Below are 25,717 nucleotides of genomic sequence, written 5' to 3'. Positions count from 1 at the left end.
AGATCTTGCACATATTTTAGTATACGAGTTTATGAATGTTTACCCCAACACAGAATCGAGATAACGATCTTGGTCTTTTGAATTAATTATCTTTCTTCATCTTTCCGAAGAATTCCTTGACTTCCTTTTCGGTCACCACCTTGTTTTGATCAACAAAGCCTTTGAAGAAATTGCTCAATTTCTGCTTCATTGTGTCGTAGGCTTGTAAACCTTCTAAGGCATGTGGTGCTGGTAAGCTCAGAAGAGCTGACGACCCTAGTTCGAACAAGGTGCCTACGTCAGTAGCTTCAGATGAGTCTTCTTCCGGTTCATAAACAGGGTCTTCTTCGTAGAGAAATGCATTTGCATGTAATAGTTTGCGAAGGGATGAATCTTGAGGTAGGGAATTGTACATATCGTTTAAGTGGGATTTGAAATTGCCTGCCAAGAATAGAGACGACTGCTCGTGGTGTCTCTCGCTAGATTTCCCCTCCTCCAATCGGATTCTCTTCGCAGCCGATTCTTCAGGAACATTCTTCCATTTATGAAACCATTGATCTGCCGAGCTCATACCATGATAATGAGGTCGCGTATGCGAAACAATGTCAATTCTTTTCGCTAACTCTTTGAACTCGGAAGAGTACATTGCCACACATTTCCAACAAATAAACTCCGAAAACAGGTCTAGTTCAGGAAAATGAGGGACAGTTTGTTCTGAATTATCATCTTTGTCTTCGTTTTTATCGACTCGGAAACCTAAAATGCAATCCTGATGATACCAGTCTTCTCCACACACTTCTCCAAAATAGCATTGATGCATTGTACGACTTTCATCATCCGGGTCATACTTTGTAGAGCAGCTGCAAAACAATCCTTTGTAGTTTTGGTTATACAGATTCTCCAGACTTGGAATATCTTCAGCCTTGGGTAGGTCTACCTTAGGGAAATGAAAGGATTCTGGCTGCAGCCCAGACCCTGTCCTCATTCGCGACACCCTTGGCACACTGGTATCCAGTTTCCCGTACCTTAAAGAACATGCAAGGCCATTTCCCATGCGTGTAGTACCACAGTCACAGACAAAGTTACGTTTACTAAATAGCTCCACTAACTCGTGCGTAGAGTGGCATTGAATCAGACACAGGTAACAGACTCCAATCTCGTTACCATTATTATGTTCCAGACACGTAAGACACGCGAACACCAGCTGTCGAAGCACCTTTGGGTATGTACATGTGTCTGGTTCGAACGGCATTATCTCCCGAGCCTCTTTCTCGAGTTCGAGCTGTGACTCGAGGTAGTCCAAAGCAGTTACTGAATCGCACAAATCAGCCATGGTGAATTTTCTTGATGGTATTGGAATTGGTGTATAGGGAGCTGTTGTAGGTATGGGGCAGGTATTGTGGAGACGATAAGAGATGTAAACACAGATGCGATCTCGAATGTATAGTCAACAAAGAATTAAGGACAAACAAAAATCAAATTGGTTAATTCAAGTGACCAAATACAAATAGCATACCTTTTTTATAAAATTGGTCCTTCTCTATTTGACAAACTGTTCAAATAAGGTCTATTAGAGTACACATCCTATAACGTGTCTGAGAGCGAGATAGTCAAAATTGAAGACGCTTCGAATCGATAAAAATTGACATTTCTCTAGAAGGAACGTGCTGGACACAGATCAAAGCTGGTATACCGTGGTGAACTTGATTTGATCATCCAAATCTAAGGCACAATCCACCAAATTTAACCAAATTGCTGAAACCGTTTCAATCAAAACATTTTTTCTCCATAATTGATTTCCAAAAATCCCCAGATCCTAGCAAATGCTCATTTGTTCCTCTTTCGTCACTGGAATCGATTTAGCCCCTCTGCAGGCCAGACGCATGCACTTTACCACATTAGGACGCGTATTTGGTACCCCGAACGCTTTTGGTACTCATCCTTCTTTCTCCATCCTAATCATTAAACTCTTTGGCATCTTATAGAAGCAATTTTTTCATCACATTGCACTGATACATACCAAATCTGAATAACACAACATGTCTAGTCCAAGAAAAAGACAAGCCGATGACTTCAACGACGACCTGTCTTCCGGCGATATAACACCTTCCGCTGGGTCTAGTCCGCAGCTTCCTCCCAGTTCACCGGCCATTCCTTTCGTCGATGAAGAGGAAGAAGAAATTCACAACGATGTCACAGACTTGAACCCCTCGGACGAAGAGGATGGCGAAGATTTGATGGACAATATGGAAAATGACTATCGCGAAAATTCACAACAAGATACTTACGACTTGGGCGATGGAAACATTGACGACGACGCATACGAGGTTATGGATGCAGCCACTAGAAGGCGCATTGATGCTCAGCTTGACCGTAGAGATGAGATTTTGGCCTCAACAAACCAATCGGGCAGGGGCAGAGACCAGATTTTCATGGATGATCCAGAGATGGATGACGACACATTCACGCAGGATGGAATGCCCACACAAATCAGACGGAGACGTCATCAGGGCGAGGGTGAGCCTGATGACTTCATGGACGATGTCGATCCGACCCATCAAGAGCTTTCTCTCGAGAGTTTGGCGGACGTCAAGGGTCCCTCGATAACGGAGTGGATTTTGCAGCCCAATGTTTCGAGATCTATTGCAAGAGAGCTCAAGTCGTTTCTCTTGGAATATACCGATGAGAAGGGTAGATCTGTTTATGGTGCCCGTATCAGAACCTTGGGTGAAATCAACTCCGAGTCTCTAGAAGTGTCATATAATCACTTGGCTGATTCCAAAGCTATTTTGGCTCTTTTCTTGGCATTGTCGCCAACTGAGATGCTTAAAATCTTCGACATTGTTGCCGTGGAGGCTACGGAATTGCACTACCCAAACTATTCGCAAATTCACCAAGAAATCCACGTGCGTATCTCCAACTTTCCAAACCACTTGGCCTTGCGTGATCTTCGTGAGAAACACCTCAATCAGCTTGTGAGAGTCTCTGGTGTTGTTACAAGAAGAACAGGTGTGTTTCCACAACTCAAGTACGTCAAGTTTGATTGTCTTAAATGTGGTGTTGTTCTAGGACCCTTCATTCAGGACTCAAACTCCGAGGTCAAAATTAATTTTTGTACCAATTGTCACGCTAAGGGTCCTTTTAAACTCAACTCGGAGAAGACTTTGTACAGAAACTACCAGAGAATTACCCTACAAGAAGCACCTGGCTCTGTGCCGGCTGGCCGTTTACCAAGACACAGAGAGGTCATTCTTCTTTCGGACCTTGTTGATGTGGCCAAGCCTGGTGAAGACGTTGAGATCGTTGGAATTTACAAGAATAACTACGATGGCCACCTTAATGCGAAAAATGGTTTCCCGGTCTTTGCCACCATTCTTGAAGCAAACTCTGTCAAGAGGAAAGAATCTGCATCATCTATGTTTTCGGGCGCTTCTGGACAGTCTTCTTGGGTCGAAGAGGATGAAAAAGACTTCCGTCGTCTTTCCAGAGAACGTGGAATCATTGACAAAATTATTGCTTCTATGGCGCCTTCCATTTATGGACACAAAGATATCAAGACCGCAGTGGCATGCTCCCTCTTTGGTGGTGTTGCCAAGGATATCAATGGAAAGCATTCCATTCGTGGTGACATCAACGTTCTTTTGCTAGGAGACCCTGGTACGGCTAAGTCTCAAATTCTTAAATATGCCGAGAAAACAGCCAACAGAGCAGTTTTTGCCACTGGTCAAGGTGCATCTGCTGTCGGTTTAACCGCTTCTGTCCGCAGAGATCCAATCACTAGAGAATGGACTCTTGAGGGTGGTGCTCTCGTGTTGGCCGACAAAGGTACATGCCTCATTGATGAGTTCGACAAAATGAATGACCAGGATCGTACTTCCATTCACGAGGCCATGGAACAACAATCTATATCTATCTCCAAGGCAGGTATCGTCACAACATTGCGAGCCCGTTGTTCAATCATTGCTGCTGCTAACCCTATCGGTGGTAAATATAATTCAACAATTCCTCTCTCCCAGAATGTCAATCTTACAGAGCCAATTTTGTCCAGATTCGACATTTTATGTGTCGTTCGTGATGTCGTGAATCCTGAAATGGATGAGAGATTGGCATCTTTTGTGATCGACTCCCACATGCGTTCTCATCCGGCTATAACAGACGACATCACAGACGATGTCGACATGGATGATCAACAGACAAGGCGGGAAAAAATTGCGCAAAGCTCGAAACAAAGAGAAAGCGAAATTTCGCCAATTCCCCAAGATCTTCTATCTAAGTATATCAGTTTTGCCAGACTAAGAGTTCTGCCTAAGTTGCAACAAATGGACATGGACAAGGTGGCAAAGGTTTACGCCGACTTGAGACGTGAGTCGATTTCGACCGGATCGTTCCCGATCACAGTTCGTCACTTGGAGAGTATAATCCGTATTGCAGAGGCATTTGCGAGAATGAGACTACTGGACTTTGTGAGTCAAAGCGATTTGAACCGTGCTATCAAGGTCAGTATTGACAGTTTCGTTGGTGCTCAAAAGATCACTGTTAGAAGACAGCTTCAAAAGTCATTTGCAAAGTACACTTTGCCAAGTTGGAAATAAGGCTCTAGTGGCACTCGCTTCATTTTTTCTTCTCTTCATCACAGGTATTTAGTTTAATATAATTTTCGACTTGAAGTTAATTCACAGGAAGATAAATCGATAGCGGTAAGATCTTACGAAGATAATTGTGTATCCAACGGATAAAAAATTGGTCCGGGAACCAAAAATTGGTCCGGGAACCAAAAAAAGGTCCTACTGGGGTTCGAACCCAGGTTACCAGAATCAGAATCTGAGGTGATACCACTACACTATAAGACCATCTTAAAATTTTGCAAAAGTATCAGTTTTCATGATTGTCCAACTTAACTGCTACCACCTTGCCTTTTAAAAAGAATCTTCAATTTCTCGATAAATAAGCATATCAAACAATACAAGAGTGATAACTTGTTGTTGTTATGAGACCTATTTAGACAATTTCAAATTCGAACAAGTACAGAGAAATTGAACCAAATTTGGTCCAAGTATCATAAAATACAATGGAGTGGGTACTCAACATCATATACAACATCTAAAAATGTCCCTGTGCCTTTTTCGTCCATTTGTTGTCCCCTTTTGGAATTCCTTTTTCCAGCGCTTATAGCCGCACCATCACCGTTTCGTACTGCACCCTCCTGAGACCAATTTTGCATCTACTTACAACCTGAACTGATATCATTGACCACTATTGAAACACGCTCGTATACCTTTCTTTGGATATTAATTTATTCAGATTTTAACTATCCACTGTGATTTGTTCAACCAAGTCCGATTTGCATATAATTCAACACACACGTTGCACCGGAATCTTCAGATGGATAGCGACCAAAGTAAATCTAGCAATGAGCTTTCGCCCTTGGCATCAGCGCGGAGCCAAAATGGCGATGACCTCATAAACACCATCTTGCCATCTTACCATATGTTCCAATCGACTGTTTCCAAGAAGCTAGTTCCAAACGAAGAGAGCTTCAAAGAAGACCCTCCTCGATATGAGCTTTCGCCTTTGAATTCAGCAGGACTCACACCAGTTGCATCTCGAGCAGAAGGGGCACCGGCTGTCAACCTTGCTGCTGCCATCGAGCAGGCGCAGCGTGGATTAGTGGCTGGAGAAGAAGAGGAAGCAGGAGAAGGAGAGGCAGAAACAGAGGATGTATTCAATCAGAAGTCGGCAGATTTTTGGGACAAGACAATTCTTGCAAATGTTCATAATCTTGATAATCTCAGCGAGGAGAAGAATGAATTGGCACAGAATCTCGAGGTAAACTTGGTGTTCACACAATCAGTGTGTCAAGCCGGCGTGAGACCAGATATCATTGATGTAGCGCAGGCTGAACACCGCCAAGGAGATTATTTCCATGGCTATGTGACTATCAAAAACACTTTCTCGAAGCCAATACCGTTTGATATGGTCTATGTCGCTTTCGAAGGTATTCTTTGTGTAAAACCTCTACCGGTAGATTTGAAGGATAAAGTCCCGAATCCAGTTGTGTTCAAGTTTCTCAATATGTTAGATCTATTTGCATCCTGGTCATACGCTAACATTGATCGTTTAGTCACAGATAGTGGTGACCCACACGATTGGTGTGAAGGCGAGACTGACCCGCAGGATGGCACTCTTTTGTCCATTGATGTGAAAAGAATGTTCATGCCTGGAGTCACGTACAAGCGATTTTTTTCTTTCCGAATTCCTGAGAGACTTCTTGACGACTGTTGCGATTTCCATAGTCTTGACATTCATTGTCGTGTACCACCATCCCTTGGAAATGCCTATAATTTAAATGGTTCGAACAAATATCACCAGACCAACTTTTCATTCAAAGACTTCACTCAAGTTGGATCTTTCATAGGGTATTCTGTCTCTGCTAGAGTGATTGGAAGGGCTTCTCAATATGGCATCAAGTCTAAAAACGATCGTTATGTTCTTGCTGCCGAATCCAGTATGCCTATTCGCGTGATACCCTACACAATCTCTCAACTATACACCACCAGCCATAATTATGAGGTCAACGCAAACTTCAAAGATCTCCTCCACCAGGCAACTTCAAAGATCGAACAAGGTCAATTGGTGGCTGAAGGCTTGAAGAATGAGGGTGCGGGCACTCTTTCATCATTCATTCCTTTGCATGCCAATAGTTCACGTACATCGCTTTCGCTGATCAATGACAAATTTCGTCATCTATATGTTGCTCCATCTCGTGCTGATAAGACTCCCAAGAAAGAGGGCGAGCGCTTTTTCAGACACGTAAGTCTGTATAAGAAAAAGAGTCTCACTGGCGCCATTAAAGGAGCAGGTACCATATACATTTCGACTCCGCAGGCCACCTACGATTTTCCATACATTCCACCGCCAGAATTTAGAAACCCATTTCAAGGCTACAAGTCTACAATTCGGGTGCCCATCGAATACTCATACGTCTGTGAAAAGAACAAGAGTGGTCATTCCATGCCAAGAATTAAAGAGATCAGCTCTGAATTGGTAGTTTTGACCATTAGCTCGCGAAAACACGAGATTCCTATCGAATTCAATCACGAAATGTGCTTTGATGACGAGATCATTGACGATATGGGCTTCAAGAAGCCTGAGGAGCTTAACTCATTTGAAACAAAGGTAATCAAACCATTTCAAACATTGTACGGCTCACTCATATCTCTCATGAAAAAGATTGGGTTCGATGATTCTGCATTTCGTGTGGAAACCAAGCTTTTCAAGGATATTAAGAGTTTGGCATCCCTTCAAATGAAGCGGATTACCGTAGCAATGTCAAGCGTTACTGTCTTCGATAATGAATCGGGCTCTCTCAAGCAATGTAACGACTTGCTGTCATTGAACTATGAAGTGGCAGAGTCACCTGTCAACAAGAACTTCGACATTCATTCTAAGAAACTTGAGGTTGAAATAGACTTACGAGACTGCAAATCGAAGGGCTTTACGGACAATGACCCAAAGAATGGCTTCGACCACATGTGCCTTGTGCCTAGTTTTCAAATGTGCTTTATGTCTCGCATCTACTACCTAAGACTTACAATCAAGTACAGACATGGTGTAACACAAATACTCCATGTGCCTATATCCATCAACGGATAAATCATCGCAAGCGCGATTCTCATTAACTTAATAGAAATACTCAATAGTTGGCTCGCCGAATATTTCATTGTCCTGTAGTTCGTATCTGTACCTCCCCCACATAATCTCATAGTGCGCGATGATCATCGCCAGTTCAACACGATTCAACAACCAAAACAATGAATCAACCTGGTGATACCGTGTCGGCATGGGAAAGTAAAAGGTATATACCCAAACCAGGGGAGCCAGAATTGCCACCGCAGCTTGCGGTCTATGCTCAAAAGTCAACTGATGAGATCATTGATGAGTTCAACAGGATGCCTTTCTTCATGAACAAACTCGATGAAACAGATGGTGAGGGCGGAGAAAATGTCCAGTTAGAAGCGTTGAAGAGTTTGGCTTATGAAGGTCCCCCGGAGGAAATTGCAACAAACTTCAAGAACCAAGGCAATGAATGTTTCAAGGCAGGGCAGTGGCAAGATGCACTTCAGTACTATACTCAAGGTCTAGATGTAGACGCTGGCCTTGATGCCCTCACAGTAGCGCTTTATCTTAATCGTGCCGCTTGTAACTTGAAACTCAAAAACTACAGACGCTGTATTGAAGACTGCAAACGTGCCATGCAAATCGATGAGCTGAATGTCAAGGCATGCTTCCGCGCAGGGCAGGCATTTTTAGCAGTTGACCGATTGGAAGAGGCGCGTAAGATACTCGAGTACGGATTAAGTAAAGATGCCGAAAACAAACCTATCAGAGATACCCTAGCAGAAGTGGAGAAAAAGGAGCTTCTAATCGAGGAGCAAAGCAAGAAGAAAAAGAGACTTGCTGACGAGAAAAAACTCATAGAGCAAAATCTCTCGCTGGCAATCAAACTTCGCGGAATCGAGGTGATTCACTCCCTCAGACCTACAGAGTTCCTCGATGGAGCTGTGCTCAAACTCGAGGACCCAATGGATGTCGAGTCCCAGCTCGTTTTCCCAGCCATGATCTTGTATCCAACTATTGATGAATTCGATTATGTCGCTGAAGTGGGCGAACTCACAGAACCAGCAGATCTTTTGAGAATGCTTCTTGATAGACCAAAAGAGTGGTTTGCAGACCCTAAGCGTAAAAACTTCAACCTCAAGTCGCTTCAATGCTATTTGGAAACATCCTCTGGTGGTTTGGTCAAGATTGGCAAAAAAGCAGCCATTAATTCTGCCTTGATGGCAGAAAAAGTCAAAGCACCACTCTTCGATAATGGCTTGAGGTTGTACGTGGTGCCAAAGGAGGAGTTCGAGGACTGGGTACAAAAATGGAATAAAGAGGAAGCTCTTTCTAAGAGAGCATAGATTTTGATTAAACAATATATAATTATAGACAGAAAGCATTTTATCTTGCAATCACCAACTCTTCATTTGTCAACACCTTTTGAGGGGGTGACAGAGCTGAAGACTTCATTAATATTCAAGACGGGAAACTCTCCAAAAATAGCTCGAGGATCCTGTGGCGGATTCTCGTTAAGAGTGCGTATGATTTCTGGGGTTTCGGCCCAGCTTTTTATGTATTTCGTCTTTCGCAAAACTTCATCATCCGATGGAATATCCGGAAGTCCATCTGTCGTCAAAACAGGGCTGGATTTAACAGCGGATTTGGAAGACGAGTACAACTTGTGAGTTTTTGTCCGCTGTGGGGTCTTTTGAACCAGCGTTAATGCTCGTTCTCTCGGACGGTCCCTTACAAATTTCCCTCTTGCTGCTTCTGGTAATGGGATTGCATTGCCAATTGCTCTCCTCCTTGGTACAACTTTAGACATTCTGTTTTCTAACGGAGTCTTAGCTTTGACTTCACGGTTTTGTTCTAATGATCTAGGCGATCTATCCGTTTTAGTTTGCTCGTACGACTTGCTCACAAGTTCCACGCCATTTAATGGGGAAGTTACTCCAGATCGTTTTACCAGGGATGTCTTGAATTTCTCTGTAGGGCTTCGTTGTAGATCAGGTATGTTGCTAAAAGTAGACCGGCTACTTGTTTCTGGGGGAGATTGCTTTTGCTCTGATACTTTAGGCGGTACAAAAGTCGGCGGATTCTTGGGGTTGAGTTTAGTCACCAAGAACTTATTAATACTTGAGGATTTTGAACGAATGGTTGTTATCTCGCGAGGCTTTTCTGGCAATTTCATTGGAGGTCGGCGGGGACTCGTAGTTGGGGTTTTTCTCGTGGGAGCATAGTCTCTCAAGCGCCTGTGAGTTTCAACAACGACTGGCGATTTGCTAGCCTTTTTAGGAGGCGAGTTTTTCAGGGCCTCAGGAGAGCCTCTCTTTGAAGGAGACACGTTCAGATCGATATTTCTACGCAAAGGAGGTAGCTCGACTCTTCTAGGAGACCCATTGGTGGTTGTTCGACTTTTCGGTTTACCTATCAGAATCCCACTTCGATCATTTTCTTTGGAGGAGAATTTCTTTCCAGTTGATAAAGGAGATGTATTGTTAGTTCTCGAACGAAGATTTTTGGAAAAAACAGTAAGAGTCTTGGCCTCGCTTAGTTCGGTCGACTTCAATTTTTCCTGGGTGGAGTGTGATTCCATCTGGCCATTAGATTTATTTGAAGGACTCACTGAACTAGAAGCAGAGTGTTCCTTCTTTACCGTAATAGATTTACGAGCAGTGTTTCGGAAACTTATGGGCTCTCTATCGGGCAAAGATACAAAAACAGAGGTTCTTTTGGAGGTTTCAATTGTACGCCGCAGCACATCATTAGAATGCAAGACCACACTGCTTATTTCATTCTTCACGCGAAGCTTTTCGGAGGGAAGTGAACGAGACCCGTTGGCGACAATATCCCTATCAGATTTGTACACAATGGTACTTTGCGGATTGTGTGCCATAGATTGATTACCCGCAAAACTTTTTCGAATTGCAGTGCTAATGGCTTTGAAAGAAAGATCTGGCTCGGTATCAGAACTTTGATTGTTGACCCTATCAACAAAAGCGCCAGGCCCTTTAGGGTTGATAGTTTTAGTGATTGGAATAAATGACAAGTTTGCGTTTGGCGATGTAGTCGGTGCTAACGCCGAAATTAGTTGAACAGGTGAGAGGCCAGCCTCAGATGAATCCTGATCTGTTCTCTTGAGGGATTGCGGTGCATTTTCTGTAAGAGCTTTCAACCCATCAATTGCACGGGGAGACTCACGACCAATGTCTACAGTACTGGTCGGTTTTGGGCTAGACTGGAAGCGGAACGACTTGGCAATATTGGCCAGAGCTCGTTTTTCTCTGTTTACATCGATCTTTGGTGTAGGCTTTGTCACCAGGCCATGCTCATGAACGACCTCCAATCTGGAAGCACTCATGTCTACAGCTCTAGAATCTAGATTGGGTTCCTCCACATGTGACGACCTAGAAGAATCATCATCTTGTAAATTGATTGAGTTAAGAATATCAGCCAGCGTTTTCTCCAAAGGCTCCGCGGGCATCTTCCCGCTTGCAATTGACTCATTTTGCTGCTTTTCGTGCGGTGTATCCTTGGAAAATTGAAATCGTTTTTCGCTTTGCTCCAACGCGAGTTCCATTCGTATTGGTTCTTCGGTGGTCTGCCGACTTCTAGATAGAGAGGACGAATTGCGCGAAAAGGAGTCTTCGAATTCCGGTAGACTCTTCAAAGTATTGAGCTGGGATATCTTCGAAATCACGCTAGCATCTTTGTTATTTATAAGATCAATGATAGAGTTGAGGCTGGAGGTACATGAATCAAGCAGCAGGTTGAACGTCAAAACGCCGTCGCGAGCGACTACCAAATTAGTCTGTAGCTCCAGGAGTATATGGTGAGACGAGCCGGGAACAGTCGGCTTTGTTTTGTGACGCAGAACCGCCTCTATTGCCCAGTGCTGTAGACTCATGGCCAGTATGTATGGAGTAGGCAGAGAATCCTCAGTATAAGTGATTCGATGAAGGAGTAAATTCTGGGAAAAAAAATTGCAGTGGGAAAATCCTAGAATTTTGCGATCTTGTTTTTAGAAGCTGGATTGTTTTGGAAGAGGATATGTTTTTTGTTGTTCTTATTGGGAAGTACGTACTTTCTTCCACTTTAGGAAAGTCAAAAGCTCACTGTGAGAGACTTTAAGTCTATCGTGACGAAATTTAAAACTTGAAAAAATCGCCAAATTGCAATTTTGAATAGATCAAAAGTAGAGTAATTACTTGCCGAGTCGTTTTTGTTGGAGGTAACTCTTAGTATGAGTACCCACTGACACTAAACCAAGGCTCACAATCGCATGAAATGAGACTCCCCATCTTCAATATTTTTTTTTTCTTTTATTTCCAGTCAATCCTTATATTAATTCCAATATATGCGACACTCTTCGCACCGAGGCTCCATCTCATCTCATTGACAAGAATTAACCATCGTAGTTCATAACCACCGCATCAAACGTCAAGCTGCAAAATGTCACTTCACCACTAATTAGCTATTTTTGTCAAAAACCAAAATAACACAACAAAAAATTCCAAATCAACATCAACCCTTCCGCCCACCCCATATCCGGATATCCAGGCCCACTGCCGATAAGCGGCCAAGGCATCCGCCCTGTCCTGCCTGTCTGATGCGGGATTCCCAGATACGGTGCGGCTATCCCATCAAGTTTCACCCCTCATACTCAATACCCCCTTCCCACCAAGTACTGCTCTAGCAGCACAAGCATCCGCTTAATTATACAGAGAGCCGGACCTCGGGCTCCTATCCATCCCTCCCACCTCCCCTGCCCACGACTTCGCACGAAGCGCCGCTCTCTGTTTCCGATAATTGAGCCCTCAAATTTGTCATCCCAGTCCGTTGATCGTCGAGTAAATGTTAAAGAAAGGCTTCCGGCTCAATATCCCTGCCGCGGCTCTGAATGCAAATGCTTCCAATTCCAACACGGAACTCCGTCCGTTTGTGTCGCCAGCCTACGAAGATGTCCCCATCTGGAACATCCTTCCGTCATACCAGCTCTACGAGCTGACTTTCTGTAAGAATGTAGATACAGAAGCCGAGGATTTTCCGTATGAGCCTCCGACCTACGAAATTGCCTCCCCTTCGGGCTCTGACCATGAGTCCGGGAGCTACTTCCCCCATACTGCCGTCCCCATGACCTCGACCGGCTCTGTTTCTAGCAGCAACAGCAGCGCCGAAGAATTGGCAGAGCCACAGCCGCTGCCGGGGCGGCCGCCGCCTCTCACGAGAGGCCCTTCGTTCAGCACTTGGGAGAACAGTATTCTTGCGAATGCCCATCGACTTGCTCGTTTGGGAGACTTCGACAGACTCCGCGCGGACAAAATCCAAGTGCAGATCTTCTTTACTGCCACGCCCGGCTCCTGTAGCCGCGAGCCTACGTCGTACGATCCACTGAACAAGGAGTTTCTGCAGGGTGATAGCATCCATGGGTACGTTCTCCTCGAGAATTTAAACCCCAAACCGGTTCCCTTTGATATGTTTCTGGTAGTTTTTGAAGGTAGAGTATCGGTCAACATTGTGGAAAGTGACTCGAAGCTGAAGCCTGTCGTGTTTTACAAGTTCCTCAACATGTTCGACTACTCGGCGTCTTGGACACCTGCCTACTTTGATCGCGTAGACAACAAAATCGATCCCCGTGACGGAACTCATCTTCAATTTAGTGTCAAAGCTTTGGAGCCGGGTGTGAAGTATAAAAGGTTTTTCAATTTCACGGTGCCCGATTGTCTTTTGGATTGTGCTTGTGAATCTCATCAAATTCCCAGCCATTGCCAACTTCTCCCGACTCTTGGTTTGGACAGAATGACTTTTTTGCAAAGACTCAGACAACAAAGAGACGGCCATTTGACCCCCAAGAAGTCCGGTCACTCGCCAGGGCCCTACATGCATCCTAGCGAAAATTCCTCCTCCGAGCATGTTTCTAGGAAACCGCCAATGACTCCTTTAGTGAGAGACTTCAGTTTTCCAGATACTTCTATTAATTATTGTGTTGAGACTCGTCTTGTTGCAAAGCGGTCTGCGTATCAAAAGGCTGGCCTGCCTGGTTCTGACGAGTTTATAATTGTCAAGGAGGCAGGTTCTTCATTGAGAGTGGTACCAAAAGAAATGAATTTTGTGCAAGACGATGATACACTTATGGAAAGAAGATTTGAGAGTTTTTGCTCGACAGTTGAAAGAATTATCTCACGCGGTCACAAATTAGATAATGGCTTATCTATTGCACCAACGAGAAGATCTTCCACTGCCAAGCAAGTTTACGGTGACAAGGGATTGTTCAACACTCCTTCGAGTAATAACTTCGAGGTCCTTATGCCATATAAGAAAAAGTCATTGACTCAAAATCCTAAGGTTGTGGGTATGGTTCGTGCCTTATTTAGCAGAGAAGAGAAAATCCTTCTGTACAAGAGTCCTGTCAAGTTTGCATCTGTCAGCTCATCATCAAACAAGAATAAGACTCAGTTCATTTTACCGATCTCAATGGAATACAAATGCAAAGAGGATCCTAGAAACTCGCGTCCCCCTGAGATCAAAGGTGTGAGTGCCAAAATAGTGGCATGCACTGTCAGATCAAACAAGTATCCAATACCAGTTGAATTGTCCCAGAAAATGAAGTTCAATAATTCACTTATGTTGAAAGATGAATTTGAGAAAAATGTCGTTGAAAAATTCCAAAAGTACTTACAAGAACTCAGCAAGTTAATTGCAAAACACGGACACACAAAGTTAGATATTGATCAACAGCTCATGATGGATGTAAAGTGTCTTGCAAATCTTCATGTTAAGAACGACTGTCTCAAGATAAGCGCAGAATATACTGGCGGCCTTCCCAAATGGAGTAATTACGACCAAAGCGAAACTTGTCATAATCTGTTCAAAGTGCTAGTTGATATTAGCTCACTTGCTGCGAAAGACACCTCCAAGCAACTTCCTGAGAATATGCGTGGTAGCTTGGGTCTTGTGCCTTCATTTGAAAGTTGCATTGTGGCCCGTTTCTACTACGCGCTTATCGAATTGAAGATGGGCAATGGTGATGTATTGCCATTGAAAGTTCCTGTTAAAATCCAACATTAGTTGAGCTAACGATATCATAGTTCCAATGAGCTACGACTCTTGCATGCTTCTTGCTAATCTAATTCATAGAAGCATGGAGGGGGCTGTGGCAATTTCCGAAAACATATAAATCTAATAATCATGAAAATATTCATATGTATCAAAGTATAAATCTGTTCAATCCATGAAATTATTTGATTTCATCTCAGGGGCCATTGATAGTAGCCTCGCTATCTTTGTATGTAGGCTGCGTTCTATCTACTTGCCTCCCCACATAACACAACCACATCTGGCCAAGGCATTCGATATCAATGAAAGCACCAGAAAATTTCTGTAAAGCGTACGAGGATGCCTCGGTCTCGATGTTCTCGATAGCGGTCCTCATCACCGTCGGCATCTTCATCAGTTACTTACCTCAGTATAGAAGAATCATGCAGAAAGAAACCTCGGAAGGACTTTCCACAAACTTTCTTCTTTTGGGATCATGTTCTCTGATCTTCACATTCACAAACATTATTCTTATCAGCTCGCGGGCACGCTACTGTTGCCGTATAGGTGCATTGACGTTGTTCAATTGCTTAAACTCTCAGATTAGTCTTTTTCAAATCGGCCTTCAAAGTGTATGTGCAATTTTGATTCTTGTGTTTGTTATCTTGTGGACTCGCAATTCTGTGAAGCAAGATAAAGACGAATACGTGAGGATAGTTAGGGTTGCAAAGATAGTGGTAGCACATGGCATCATCTCTATTATACAGATCGTAGTTGCGTTTGTTTCGACAAGACTGGTTCTTCTTCTTTTGGCGCAATTCAATGGTTTGATGTCCACTGCTTTGACGATCATCAAGTATGTTCCGCAGATATTAGAGACTTACCGGCTCAAACATCCCGGAACATTGTCCATTGGCATGATGTGCATTCAGACCCCTGGTGGATTTGTCTTTGCATTGTCATTGATGTTCGCAAAGAATAACCACTGGAGTTCTTGGATTTCGTATTTCGTTGCGGCAATGTTGCAGGGCACATTGTTGATCCTTTGTATTTACTACGAGTACTATACGGACTACAAAGCAATCGAAGATGCCATGGTCGAAAGTATAGTGGAGGAGAATACACATAGGGATGTTTCATGAGTGGTGAAAGTGACCAAACTCACACTGTGCATTCAATCACTGTCAACAGCTATCCGAAAGACAGATCATCTCATGAAATAGTAGAGAATTCCTCAAGAATTATAAATGACACATTAATTCGAAATCTTGTTCGGGCAGACTCGTTGGATTTAGGAAGTTCTGTACTACTTTAGTTGGAATGTAGCAGTTGAAATGTCTTTCCAAAGGCGGATCTGATCTTTGTGACTGGCCTAAAATTCAATGACTGATTCTCTCGGCCTACATTGGTTCCATAAATAAAATTCCAGTTTGATCCTTGCCGTTGGTACTTGCAGTTACAAATTTGCAGCCAAGTCGCAGATACACCATGAGATGCCGCGAGTCTATTTCACCTCTTCAAATGTTGCCAACTGATGTAAATTATAAAATCTCATAATACAGGTCCTTTCATTTCCTTTGAAAGCCAATTTAAAATTAGTCTCTACCTCCATCACTATGAAAATGCACCATGTTCCCTTCCAGGCAAGACGTGCGTCCACCAGGAAGTGTGCGAATCAGATACACCCCTACCCGCGAAATTGTTCCAGGTGGTGAAAAATTATCTCCATACTCCAGAAATGATGAACAAGCTTGTTGGACGTATCGCCACCCTCCGTGTTGGCCGTGCGCTTCCCCTCTCTTTCCGCTCTGTGGTCAGAGGCTACGCCTCCTTCGACCGTTCCAAGCCCCACGTCAACGTCGGTACCATCGGTCACGTTGACCACGGTAAAACCACCTTGACTGCTGCCATCACCAAGGTCCTTGCTGGCCAAGGTGGTGCCAACTTCTTGGACTACGGTTCCATCGACAAGGCTCCAGAAGAGAGAGCTCGTGGTATCACCATCTCCACCGCCCACGTTGAGTACGAGACCAAGAACAGACATTACGCCCACGTTGACTGTCCTGGTCACGCTGATTACATTAAGAACATGATTACCGGTGCCGCCCAAATGGACGGTGCCATCATTGTCGTTGCTGCTACTGACGGTCAGATGCCTCAAACCAGAGAGCACTTGTTGTTGGCCAGACAGGTTGGTGTGCAACAGTTGGTTGTTTTCGTGAACAAGGTCGACACCATTGACGACCCTGAGATGTTGGAATTGGTCGAGATGGAAATGCGTGAATTGTTGTCTGAGTACGGCTTCGACGGTGATGAGACTCCTGTCATCATGGGTTCTGCTTTGTGCGCCTTGGAGGGCAGAGAGCCAGAGATCGGTGAGCAAGCCATCATGAAGTTGTTGGACGCTGTTGATGAGTACATTCCTACCCCTGTCAGAGACTTGGAGCAGCCATTCTTGATGCCTGTTGAGAGTGTTTTTTCCATCTCTGGTAGAGGTACTGTTGTCACTGGTAGAGTCGAGAGAGGTGCCTTGAAGAAGGGTGAGGAGATCGAGATTGTTGGTGACTTCGAGAAGCCATTCAAGACCACCGTCACTGGTATTGAGATGTTCAAGAAGGAGTTGGACGCCGCTGTTGCCGGTGACAACGCTGGTATTTTGTTGAGAGGTGTCAAGAGAGACGAGGTCCACCGTGGTATGGTCATGGCCAAGCCAGGTACCGTCACCTCGCACAAGAAACTTTTGGCTTCTGTTTACATTTTGTCCAAGGATGAGGGTGGTCGTCACTCTCCATTCGGTGAGAACTACAAGCCTCAATTGTTCTTCAGAACTACCGATGTTACTGGTACCATGAGATTCCCAGATGGTGCTGACCACTCTGCCATGGTTTCCCCGGGTGACAACGTTGAGATGGAGATTGAGTTGGTCAAGAAGACCCCAGTTGAGCTCAACCAACGTTTCAACCTTAGAGAGGGTGGTAAGACTGTCGGTACCGGTATGGTGACCAGAATCATCGAGTAATCGACTTTAGCTTGTACATAGAAACAAAGCTTGTTTTGTTAGTATTCTGTAGATTGTTTTCAGGTCGAACGAGTTTTTCGAGGTCAAATCCAAGAGTGCCGGTATTACCAATGTTGAAGGCATGAATGTGATGGCTTCATCTCAAGTTATTAATCACTCGGTATTTGACACCTTCGAATTAGTATTTGGTTCTGTGCGAAAGTGGAGTTAGATAGCTCTGCTGCAAAAAGGGCGTCCGTTCTATAATTCAAACCAATAAATCTTTCAAAATTTGTATATTTCGTCTCAAAAATTCACGTTTGGCACTTAATGTTGAGTAAATTCTTCTTCATGTCATGAAGAAAATCTGATGGGCGCTCCTCACCTATCATTCCTGAACAACAACTGACCAAAAATGTTGTCAATCTAAATATTCAATTTGATTCATGGCAAAAGATTTGTCTCGATTAGCTACTTCAAAAGTGAATATCTGGTGGAACTGAAATTCAGATTGGGCCGAACTGCATCTAAGGCGGTGATTCTGTGAAAGATGTAACCTAGATATGAAGAGAAGAACGAATAAGATAAATACACAATAATGAATACGTATTGTCCTTAGTCAATTCAAATTACCATAAACCAAAAATGATTTCAAATGAACTCCAAATTGTATTTTGCTCACAATTTTTATAGTAAACTCCTCCATCCCAATTTCCTGCGTCGTACGCCTGTTTACATCAACCCCAGATTTTGCAACCACCAAAGCACAGATCCAACCTCCATCGTCCACACACAACAACAATGGCCCTAGTGTCGCCGTGTCTAGATCTCACGCGAGACCTCTATCTACCGGATCTACCGAAGCACACCACGCATCTCTTCTCGAATGGTCGCCGCTTATTGTTACTTCCCAATCTGGTGATATTGATGCAAGGCTCCATTGTTTCCAAACGGCTCACATACGATGAGGAATTGATCACTGCATCATATGTGACCTTTGCGAAGAGCGGAAACAATCCGGAGGTTGAGGCTCTTGTGGTATGCTTGAAGCACAGTGCATACATCTACTATCCTCAGGGCGCTTCGCATATAGTGAGCTTTCCATTTACAGTGAAAGCCGCGTTCACATTTGGAACAGGTCTTATTTTAGAGCGAGAGATAGACGGAAAGCTACTGACACCGACGGCTGGTGTATACGAGCCTCGCTTCTTCACCTTAGTAGATCCTCTAGGTGAACTATGTGTGGTGACATCGTCCTCGACCTCGGTGCTCTCATCGCACGAGTCTGTAATTTACTTCCCTGCTCGAGGGCTTAACAAGACTAGGTATCTTTGCGCTACGTATAATTCCCGCTCTCGGTCAATTAATGTGTATTACGTGAAAGCCTCAATTCGGCACAAAGCTGTCAATGGGGGCCAATCCATAAAGAAACGCAAGAACTTTTCTATTTCATCGCCAACAGCGGTCCGCATATTGGAAGACGATTTGTACGATGCAGTCGACTCCTCAATGTCCCCTGTCACTGTGTCCATGAACATGGAGAAAAAGCGTACCAGCACACTTCTATCAGGAATCTCGTCAATAGCACGTATGGGCTCTGAATCAACTATTCCTGAGCTAAAAGTACCTCCGGTTAAGGGAAGTCTGGAGCTCGGGAATCTACGAAAAAATATGATCTGGACAAAGGTAGGTCTGTTTCAAAACAAGTCCAAGCGCCTGCATTTGTGTGTATCCGGCCTTCATTATGAAGGCAAGGAAGCCTTGGTAATCAGTAATCGCTTAACACAAGAGACCAAAGTTTACATCTATAAACAGCTCTCGGGAAACATTCCTACTTACGAGTGCTCATATCAAACAAAATGCTTACATGCATATCCACTCGATCATCTGGATCTTCCTGGTTGGCTAGTTCTACTTAACACTGACTCGCTGCTTCAATTAATACATCCCGTACTCGAAATCGAGTCACCGCCCATACCTTTCGCAGGTAAACTTCCGAGCATGTCTATGATAGCTAGCTCATATCAGAGCACTTTGGCGATTAGAAGCAATACTGAAAACAGAAAAACTTACCTACTCAATTTGGTTCTCGAGCCTTCAAATACTGTGGTATCGCTATGTTTGAAAGCATGGCAATATTTGTCGGGATCAAAAATAAACGAGCAGGTGAAGGTCATTTGGCGTGCAGCATACATGCGAGATGAACTCAAAGATGAGTGGAATGCCTATGTGGTGACAATACTCAGTTTAATTTATCCATTCGAGGAACAACAAGAGTCAATATCGGTGCACAATGAGATCACAGAGTTACTTGACTCAGCCCGCGTGATTCATGATCAGTTTCACATAAACTACTCATTTTATGATCTTCTCCCTTTTATCGTTGTTTCTCTACATCTAATTTATGAAGAAGTGAAACTTAATAGCCTCAACTCCAGTTTTACCAACAAACTCGGTACCCTTTTAACACAACTCGTTGTTTGGATGGGATGGCTGGAACAATGGACCAATTACTACATGATAGATCAAGAGTATATAGACCGCCATGTGCGCTTGCTTCTGATTGTTTTGGTTCACCAGCCTCCAGATCTCTTCAGGTATCTTACCTCATTGTTCAGCAGGAACGTTGAACCATATTTGCAATTCTCCCAACTTGTGGAAGAAAGTGAAGAGATCAATCGGGTCATTACACCAACGACTCATATTGTGTGCACATTATTTGAGATTCTCCTGACAAGCCGCATGGAGTCAGAAGCGATAATCAAGGCAATGAGAGAATTCAAAATCACACCAAGCTTCTTGGAAACTCTTCCTGCGGGTCTAAGCTTGCCTTTAAAGAACTATTTGCTGTATTGTCAAAATAACCCACAACTACAATGGGCCACAACTGCTCTCGAGCTTGCTGGCAGACGAGACTTGACAGCGCTCCTTCAACCAGACTCGAGCTATTGCGATATACCACAAGAAAACAAAATGATTTCCAGTACTGTTGGTCGAGATGCCCGTTCTTTATTGGGCTCTGTTGCTAGCGGCACAGATAGCTTCTTGCCATGGGATGGACAATCCGAGGCTGATAGAATCCAAATAACAAAACTCATTTTCGATAAAGATCGTCGTTATTACGAAATCACAAGCTTGCTACATCAAACGAGAACTCAAACGGCTACAATAGCATTAGATGAAGACACAAATGAGTACAATTTGACCATTCTTAGAAGAACCATCGCTGCATTAGTTGGTGTGCGTACTGTTACTATTCCGTTGGGCAGAGCTGCTTTGTTTTACAGCGGAAGAATGCCTTTCTTGACTGAAAAGTTTCCGATTCCAAAGTTTAATCTCAATACTTTGATATCCCCGTCCATGACGACTATCGTCCTACAAGAAGACTCAATTAATGCAAAGGTTATGGAATGGGGGCATTTCCATAATGGTGTATCTTCGGGATTAAGTATCAGTCCCCATTCCAAGGGAATTACTGGGAGCTGGGTTAACTTCAACAAACCTAAAGAAAACAATGCGCAACATGCCGGGTTTTTATTGGGATTAGGTTTAAATGGACATCTTAAAAAATTAGAGGAGTGGCATATATATAATTACCTCGGCCCCAAGCACCCATTGACAAGTGTGGGTCTTCTAATTGGTATGGCGGCAAGTTTAAGAGCTTCGAAGGATAACAAACTCACAAAAGTTCTCTCTGTTCACGCAGTTGCACTACTTCCACAAGGTGCAAATGATTTAAATGTTCCCTTGATTGTCCAGGCGGCAGGTCTCATTGGAATTGGACTCCTTTATTTGGAAACTCAACATAGAAGAATGAGCGAAATTCTCTTGCTTCAAGTGGGAGAACAGTGTGCTCATGCTGAAAGCTTCGAGGAACAAGAAAGTTACCGACTCGCTGCTGGTATAGGTCTTGGTCTCATTAATTTAGGAAAAGGAAATGACTTGAAGGGTCTAAGCGGTACAAACGTCGTGGACCTTTTACTCTCTTACGCAATCTCTATCAGAGATTCCCATTCAAACTATGATATGGACAAGTCAGGCTCAGGTTCCATTCTAGCTCTCGGATTTATCTACTTGCGGACTGAGAACAGGGCCATCGCTTCCAAGTTGGCAATTCCGGAGTCCGAGCCACTCCTTGATTATGTGCGCCCAGATCTTCTTCTTTTGAGATGTTTGGCTCAAAACCTCATCATGTGGGACTCCATTAAAGGCACCAGAGAATGGATCGAAAGTCAAATTCCAAACGTCATGAGACAAAAATACAAGATAAGTAAGATCAGAGTTCTTGACAGTGACCAGATTTCCTACTTTTATGTTCTTGCCGGAGCATGTCTCTCTCTTGCAATCAAATTTGCATCATCCCAAAACCATCAAGCACGCGATGCACTTTTGTATTACTTGGACATATGTATAAATCTTTCCGGGACGTATGCTGAAAATTACGACCAGAAGATTGCGCTTGGGAGTTTAAATCAATTGGAGAATATCTTAGGTATATCTGTTGCGGTGGTCATGGCTGGAAGTGGTGACTTAGATGTATTCAGACGTTTAAGAGTTCTTCATGGTCGAATTGATGAGCTGGTAGATTTTGGCAGCCATATGGCCTATAGTATGGCCCTTGGTCAATTGTTCCTTGGTGGGGGACAGTACGGGTTTGCAAAAAACAATTTTGCCATTGCTGCCTTGGTCATTTCTCTCTACCCGGTATATCCAAATGAGGGCAGTGACCATGAAGTACATTTGCAGGCATTGCGACACTTTTGGGCGCTTTCTGTTGAGCTTCGATGCCTTGTCGTTAGAGATGTTGAAGATGGTTCACCCGTCAAAGTGCCTGTCAAAATAAGCTATCGTGGCGGCAGCTGTAAACAAGTTTATTCACCTTGCTTGTTGCCATGCCTAGATGAAATTGCATTCATTGAGGTGAATTCACCTGAATATTTCAATGTCAAGATCGATTTCTCGGTCAACTCGGAATACTTGGAACGGTTTAAGAGCTCTTTGGTAGTGTATGTGCTTGAGAAACGGAATTACGAAACACTCAAAGTATCGATGACTGCTCTTTTGGAGAATAGTAAGCAGTCACTGATGCAAGACCCCAAGAAAGAGGGAAGGCACAGCGAGAACACCAAAAGTATTCTTGAAAGCAAAGTGGCCCACAGTCTCTCACTGTTTGACAAGGGAGTCTACGTTCATGCTAATGATTGTGAAATGCAAGACTTGGAAATGCACGCAATCAACTCAGGGTTATCGATCTACAACATATTTAACAGCAAAATAGAGCTCGACGCCATGTCTACAAGGCCCAAACGTGCAGAAGAAATCGCAGACCTCTCGCTCCTATTCGCCTATACGGATCACCTCTTGAGTCTGGACCTCTTCTACCTCGATGCAAGCTTCATAGAGCGCCTCAAACGAAATGTGAGACAGCTAATTCACCTGCAGGCGGCCGCATGAATCAGCATGTGATAGTTGTACACACATATGTTTCGGAAGTCGAGCTCGCCATGTATGAGGCAGCTAGTTTCAGTATCTTCAATTTGTGTGTTCTGTTTCTTCAGCATTAAATAATGACGAGCCACAAGTGAGAGCGTAAGGCTCTCCAGGTCCAGATCATGAGCCTGCAGATTGAGGACTTCCTGATATGGCAGTAACTATACTAAAATGAATTCAATACACAGGTATAAAGGGCTTTCAAATAACGAGATTTTCAATTTGTAATGTAAACTCTAGGCTCTCCTCTTTTTTTTTCGCATGGAGATCAGTATTATAGCGCTACTACGAGCATCGTATTGGACCTAATCACACACCTGCATTCCACTATCTGTCCGGCAGACAGGTTAGGAGTGGTTATAGGTCGCGTTACCTTTACACCGATCAGTATAAAAAGTGGACTCCCCCAGAAAAGACACCGACTACCCAGGCTATTTTTCCAACACAAAAGTGCATCCTTTCCCCTGATCAAGATTCTCGTCTCGCGCAGCACTCGACTCTATATCCGTTCACATTCTGTCTAATCGTGTGTCTGCTCTTTTGTCTGTTTTTTTTTCACAAACACATCTCTCCAGTTCTTGCATTAGACCTAGACTTTTGATGGTCTACCGCCCACACATGTTTACCCGCGATTCTTTCGCCATCCGCAGAAAGTTGTATCCCCACGCTTCGACCATGTATGGCCCCCAGCTAATGAATATCGCCCAGCCCTTGTCGAGGGCATCTATGGTCGCAGAGATCAACGGGACTCGTCTGTACCACGATGGGCCAGAAATGGAGGGCAAGAAGTTCTGGGGCATTTCCAGCAACTACAAGCTTCCTCGTCTCCCTAAGCCAAAGAGAAGCGTCCTCTACTACTCGACATGGAGCAGAGGAAGTAAGAGATTGAGACTTCCGGGGCTCGGCTTCTCGAAAAGGGGTTTTTATACAGCCCCGCTGTCGATCAAGAATAAGACAAAGAACATTCGCAATAGATTCTTTTCGTCTGAGGCTCGTAAGAAGAGAAGAGAGCGTAGGCGTTTTGTTAGATGGTGGACCTTGACCTCGTTGACGGTTGTCTTGGGGTCTGTGGCTGCTAAGATTATGTACGAGAGAAGAGCTGGCGAAGAGGGTGATGATGACTTCGAGCCTTTCAACAAGTACACCATCAAGCCTCAATCGTGGCACTTGTATGCCTACTCCACCTTGCCTTTGAAGGCCATCTCTAGGTTGTGGGGTCAAGTCAACAGCATCACATTGCCTGTGTGGCTCCGTTCTCCATCTTACCGCCTCTACTCGACCCTTTTTGGAGCCAATTTGGAGGAGATCGATGAGCCTGATCTCACAACATTTAGTAACTTGTCTGAATTTTTCTACCGTAAGTTGAAGCCTGGTGTTAGACCAATCGCTGACACTGAGCTAGTCTCTCCATCTGACGGTAAGGTTTTGAAGTTTGGTGTCATCGAAAATGGTGAGATTGAACAGGTGAAGGGTATGACATACTCTATTGACGCCTTGTTGGGTATCTCCACCAAGAGATTGGCTGCGCCAACACACAACCTTGAGTTCGACCACGACGCATCCAACGAAGCTATTATCCGTAGAGACCAAGAGTTCGCTAACTTGAACGGAATTTCATACACCCTCGACGATCTTGTCGGAGGCGAAGGTCAAGATACCTTCCACAACAACGAGTTGAATTTCGAGGACGAAGGTGATATGACAAGCTCCAAGCCTTCAATTGGCAAGAATTTGTATGTTGCTCAAAACTTGACTCCTACGCCACTTGACAAGTTGCACCGCAGTTCGCACAGTAACTTGTATTTTGCTGTGATCTACTTGGCTCCAGGTGATTATCATCGATACCACTCCCCAACAAATTGGGTCACAACTTTGAGACGTCACTTCATTGGTGAGCTTTTCTCTGTGGCCCCATTCTTCCAGAAAACCTTGCAAGGTCTTTTCGTTCTCAACGAAAGAGTTGCACTTCTTGGGTACTGGAAGTATGGCTTTTTCTCAATGATTCCAGTGGGAGCAACGAACGTTGGTAGTATTGTTGTCAATTTTGATAAGGATTTGAAGACCAATGTGGTCTACGAACATGAAGTCTACCTGAGACAGGACGGAGCCAAGGCTGACGAGAAGACGCCTTTGTTAGATCAAAGCAACTCTGACGCTGAGTCTGGATTGACCGTTTCTACAGTTGAAAGTGGTAAGAGCGAGAAGCCAAAACGGTTGAAAAAAAATACTGTCTACGAGGCAACCTACACTCGTGCCAGTTCTTTGTTGAATGGATTCCCATTGAGCAAGGGTGAGGAAGTAGGTGGTTTCAAGTTGGGATCAACTGTTGTCTTGGTCTTCGAGGCACCAGATAACTTCAAATTCAATCTTGAAGTTGGGCAAAAAATCAAGATGGGAGAGTCTTTGGGTAATTTTGAGTAAGTAAAATGGGTAATGACTTTTTTTGGAGGTTTGGCGTTTGTGTTGCTCATTAGTTTGTTTAAAATAGGATAATCAAATGCAATCTTTTATAGCCATTACAATTATCTAAGCTAATAATCAGGCACTTCATTACTGTGAATGAAGTGCATTATACGGCCATTTATGATGAAGAGAGGATTCGAATTTATAGCG

At 43.9% G+C, this 25,717-nt stretch overlaps 8 protein-coding genes and 1 non-coding gene across 9 annotated transcripts; 6 read left to right on the top strand and 3 right to left on the bottom strand.

Moving 5' to 3' along the window:
* Nucleotides 1–82: 82 nt before the first annotated feature.
* Nucleotides 83–1,312, bottom strand: PUMCH_001909 (uncharacterized protein; the record flags this gene model as incomplete). Its single annotated transcript, XM_063020942.1, has 1 exon — nt 83–1,312. The coding sequence occupies one exon, from the start codon at nt 1,310–1,312 to the stop codon at nt 83–85; it is 1,230 nt and encodes a 409-aa protein (XP_062877012.1).
* Nucleotides 1,313–2,018: 706 nt separating this feature from the next.
* On the top strand, nt 2,019–4,571 carry PUMCH_001908 (uncharacterized protein; the record flags this gene model as incomplete). Its single annotated transcript, XM_063020941.1, has 1 exon — nt 2,019–4,571. The coding sequence occupies one exon, from the start codon at nt 2,019–2,021 to the stop codon at nt 4,569–4,571; it is 2,553 nt and encodes an 850-aa protein (XP_062877011.1).
* Nucleotides 4,572–4,758: 187 nt separating this feature from the next.
* PUMCH_001907 lies at nt 4,759–4,829 on the bottom strand. The gene has a single exon. It is a non-coding gene; the product is annotated as a tRNA-Gln (tRNA).
* A 532-nt stretch (nt 4,830–5,361) lies between these two features.
* On the top strand, nt 5,362–7,632 carry PUMCH_001906 (uncharacterized protein; the record flags this gene model as incomplete). Its single annotated transcript, XM_063020940.1, has 1 exon — nt 5,362–7,632. One exon carries the CDS (start codon nt 5,362–5,364, stop codon nt 7,630–7,632), a length of 2,271 nt encoding a protein of 756 aa, XP_062877010.1.
* Nucleotides 7,633–7,790: 158 nt separating this feature from the next.
* On the top strand, nt 7,791–8,942 carry PUMCH_001905 (uncharacterized protein; the record flags this gene model as incomplete). Its single annotated transcript, XM_063020939.1, has 1 exon — nt 7,791–8,942. One exon carries the CDS (start codon nt 7,791–7,793, stop codon nt 8,940–8,942), a length of 1,152 nt encoding a protein of 383 aa, XP_062877009.1.
* Nucleotides 8,943–9,004: 62 nt separating this feature from the next.
* PUMCH_001904 (uncharacterized protein) lies at nt 9,005–11,488 on the bottom strand (the record flags this gene model as incomplete). The annotated part of the gene is made up of 1 exon (XM_063020938.1): nt 9,005–11,488. One exon carries the CDS (start codon nt 11,486–11,488, stop codon nt 9,005–9,007), a length of 2,484 nt encoding a protein of 827 aa, XP_062877008.1.
* Nucleotides 11,489–16,354: 4,866 nt separating this feature from the next.
* PUMCH_001903 (uncharacterized protein) lies at nt 16,355–17,635 on the top strand (the record flags this gene model as incomplete). Its single annotated transcript, XM_063020937.1, has 1 exon — nt 16,355–17,635. One exon carries the CDS (start codon nt 16,355–16,357, stop codon nt 17,633–17,635), a length of 1,281 nt encoding a protein of 426 aa, XP_062877007.1.
* A 780-nt stretch (nt 17,636–18,415) lies between these two features.
* PUMCH_001902 (uncharacterized protein) lies at nt 18,416–23,068 on the top strand (the record flags this gene model as incomplete). The annotated part of the gene is made up of 1 exon (XM_063020936.1): nt 18,416–23,068. One exon carries the CDS (start codon nt 18,416–18,418, stop codon nt 23,066–23,068), a length of 4,653 nt encoding a protein of 1,550 aa, XP_062877006.1.
* A 636-nt stretch (nt 23,069–23,704) lies between these two features.
* Nucleotides 23,705–25,525, top strand: PUMCH_001901 (uncharacterized protein; the record flags this gene model as incomplete). The annotated part of the gene is made up of 1 exon (XM_063020935.1): nt 23,705–25,525. One exon carries the CDS (start codon nt 23,705–23,707, stop codon nt 25,523–25,525), a length of 1,821 nt encoding a protein of 606 aa, XP_062877005.1.
* Between the last annotated feature and the right edge of the window lie 192 nt (nt 25,526–25,717).

This window comes from Australozyma saopauloensis, chromosome 2 (genome assembly GCF_035610405.1).
Source record: "Australozyma saopauloensis chromosome 2, complete sequence".
NCBI lineage: Eukaryota > Fungi > Ascomycota > Pichiomycetes > Serinales > Metschnikowiaceae > Australozyma > Australozyma saopauloensis.
Note: the sequence above shows the minus strand (reverse complement) of the source record. Positions and strands in the feature narration are given on the sequence as shown.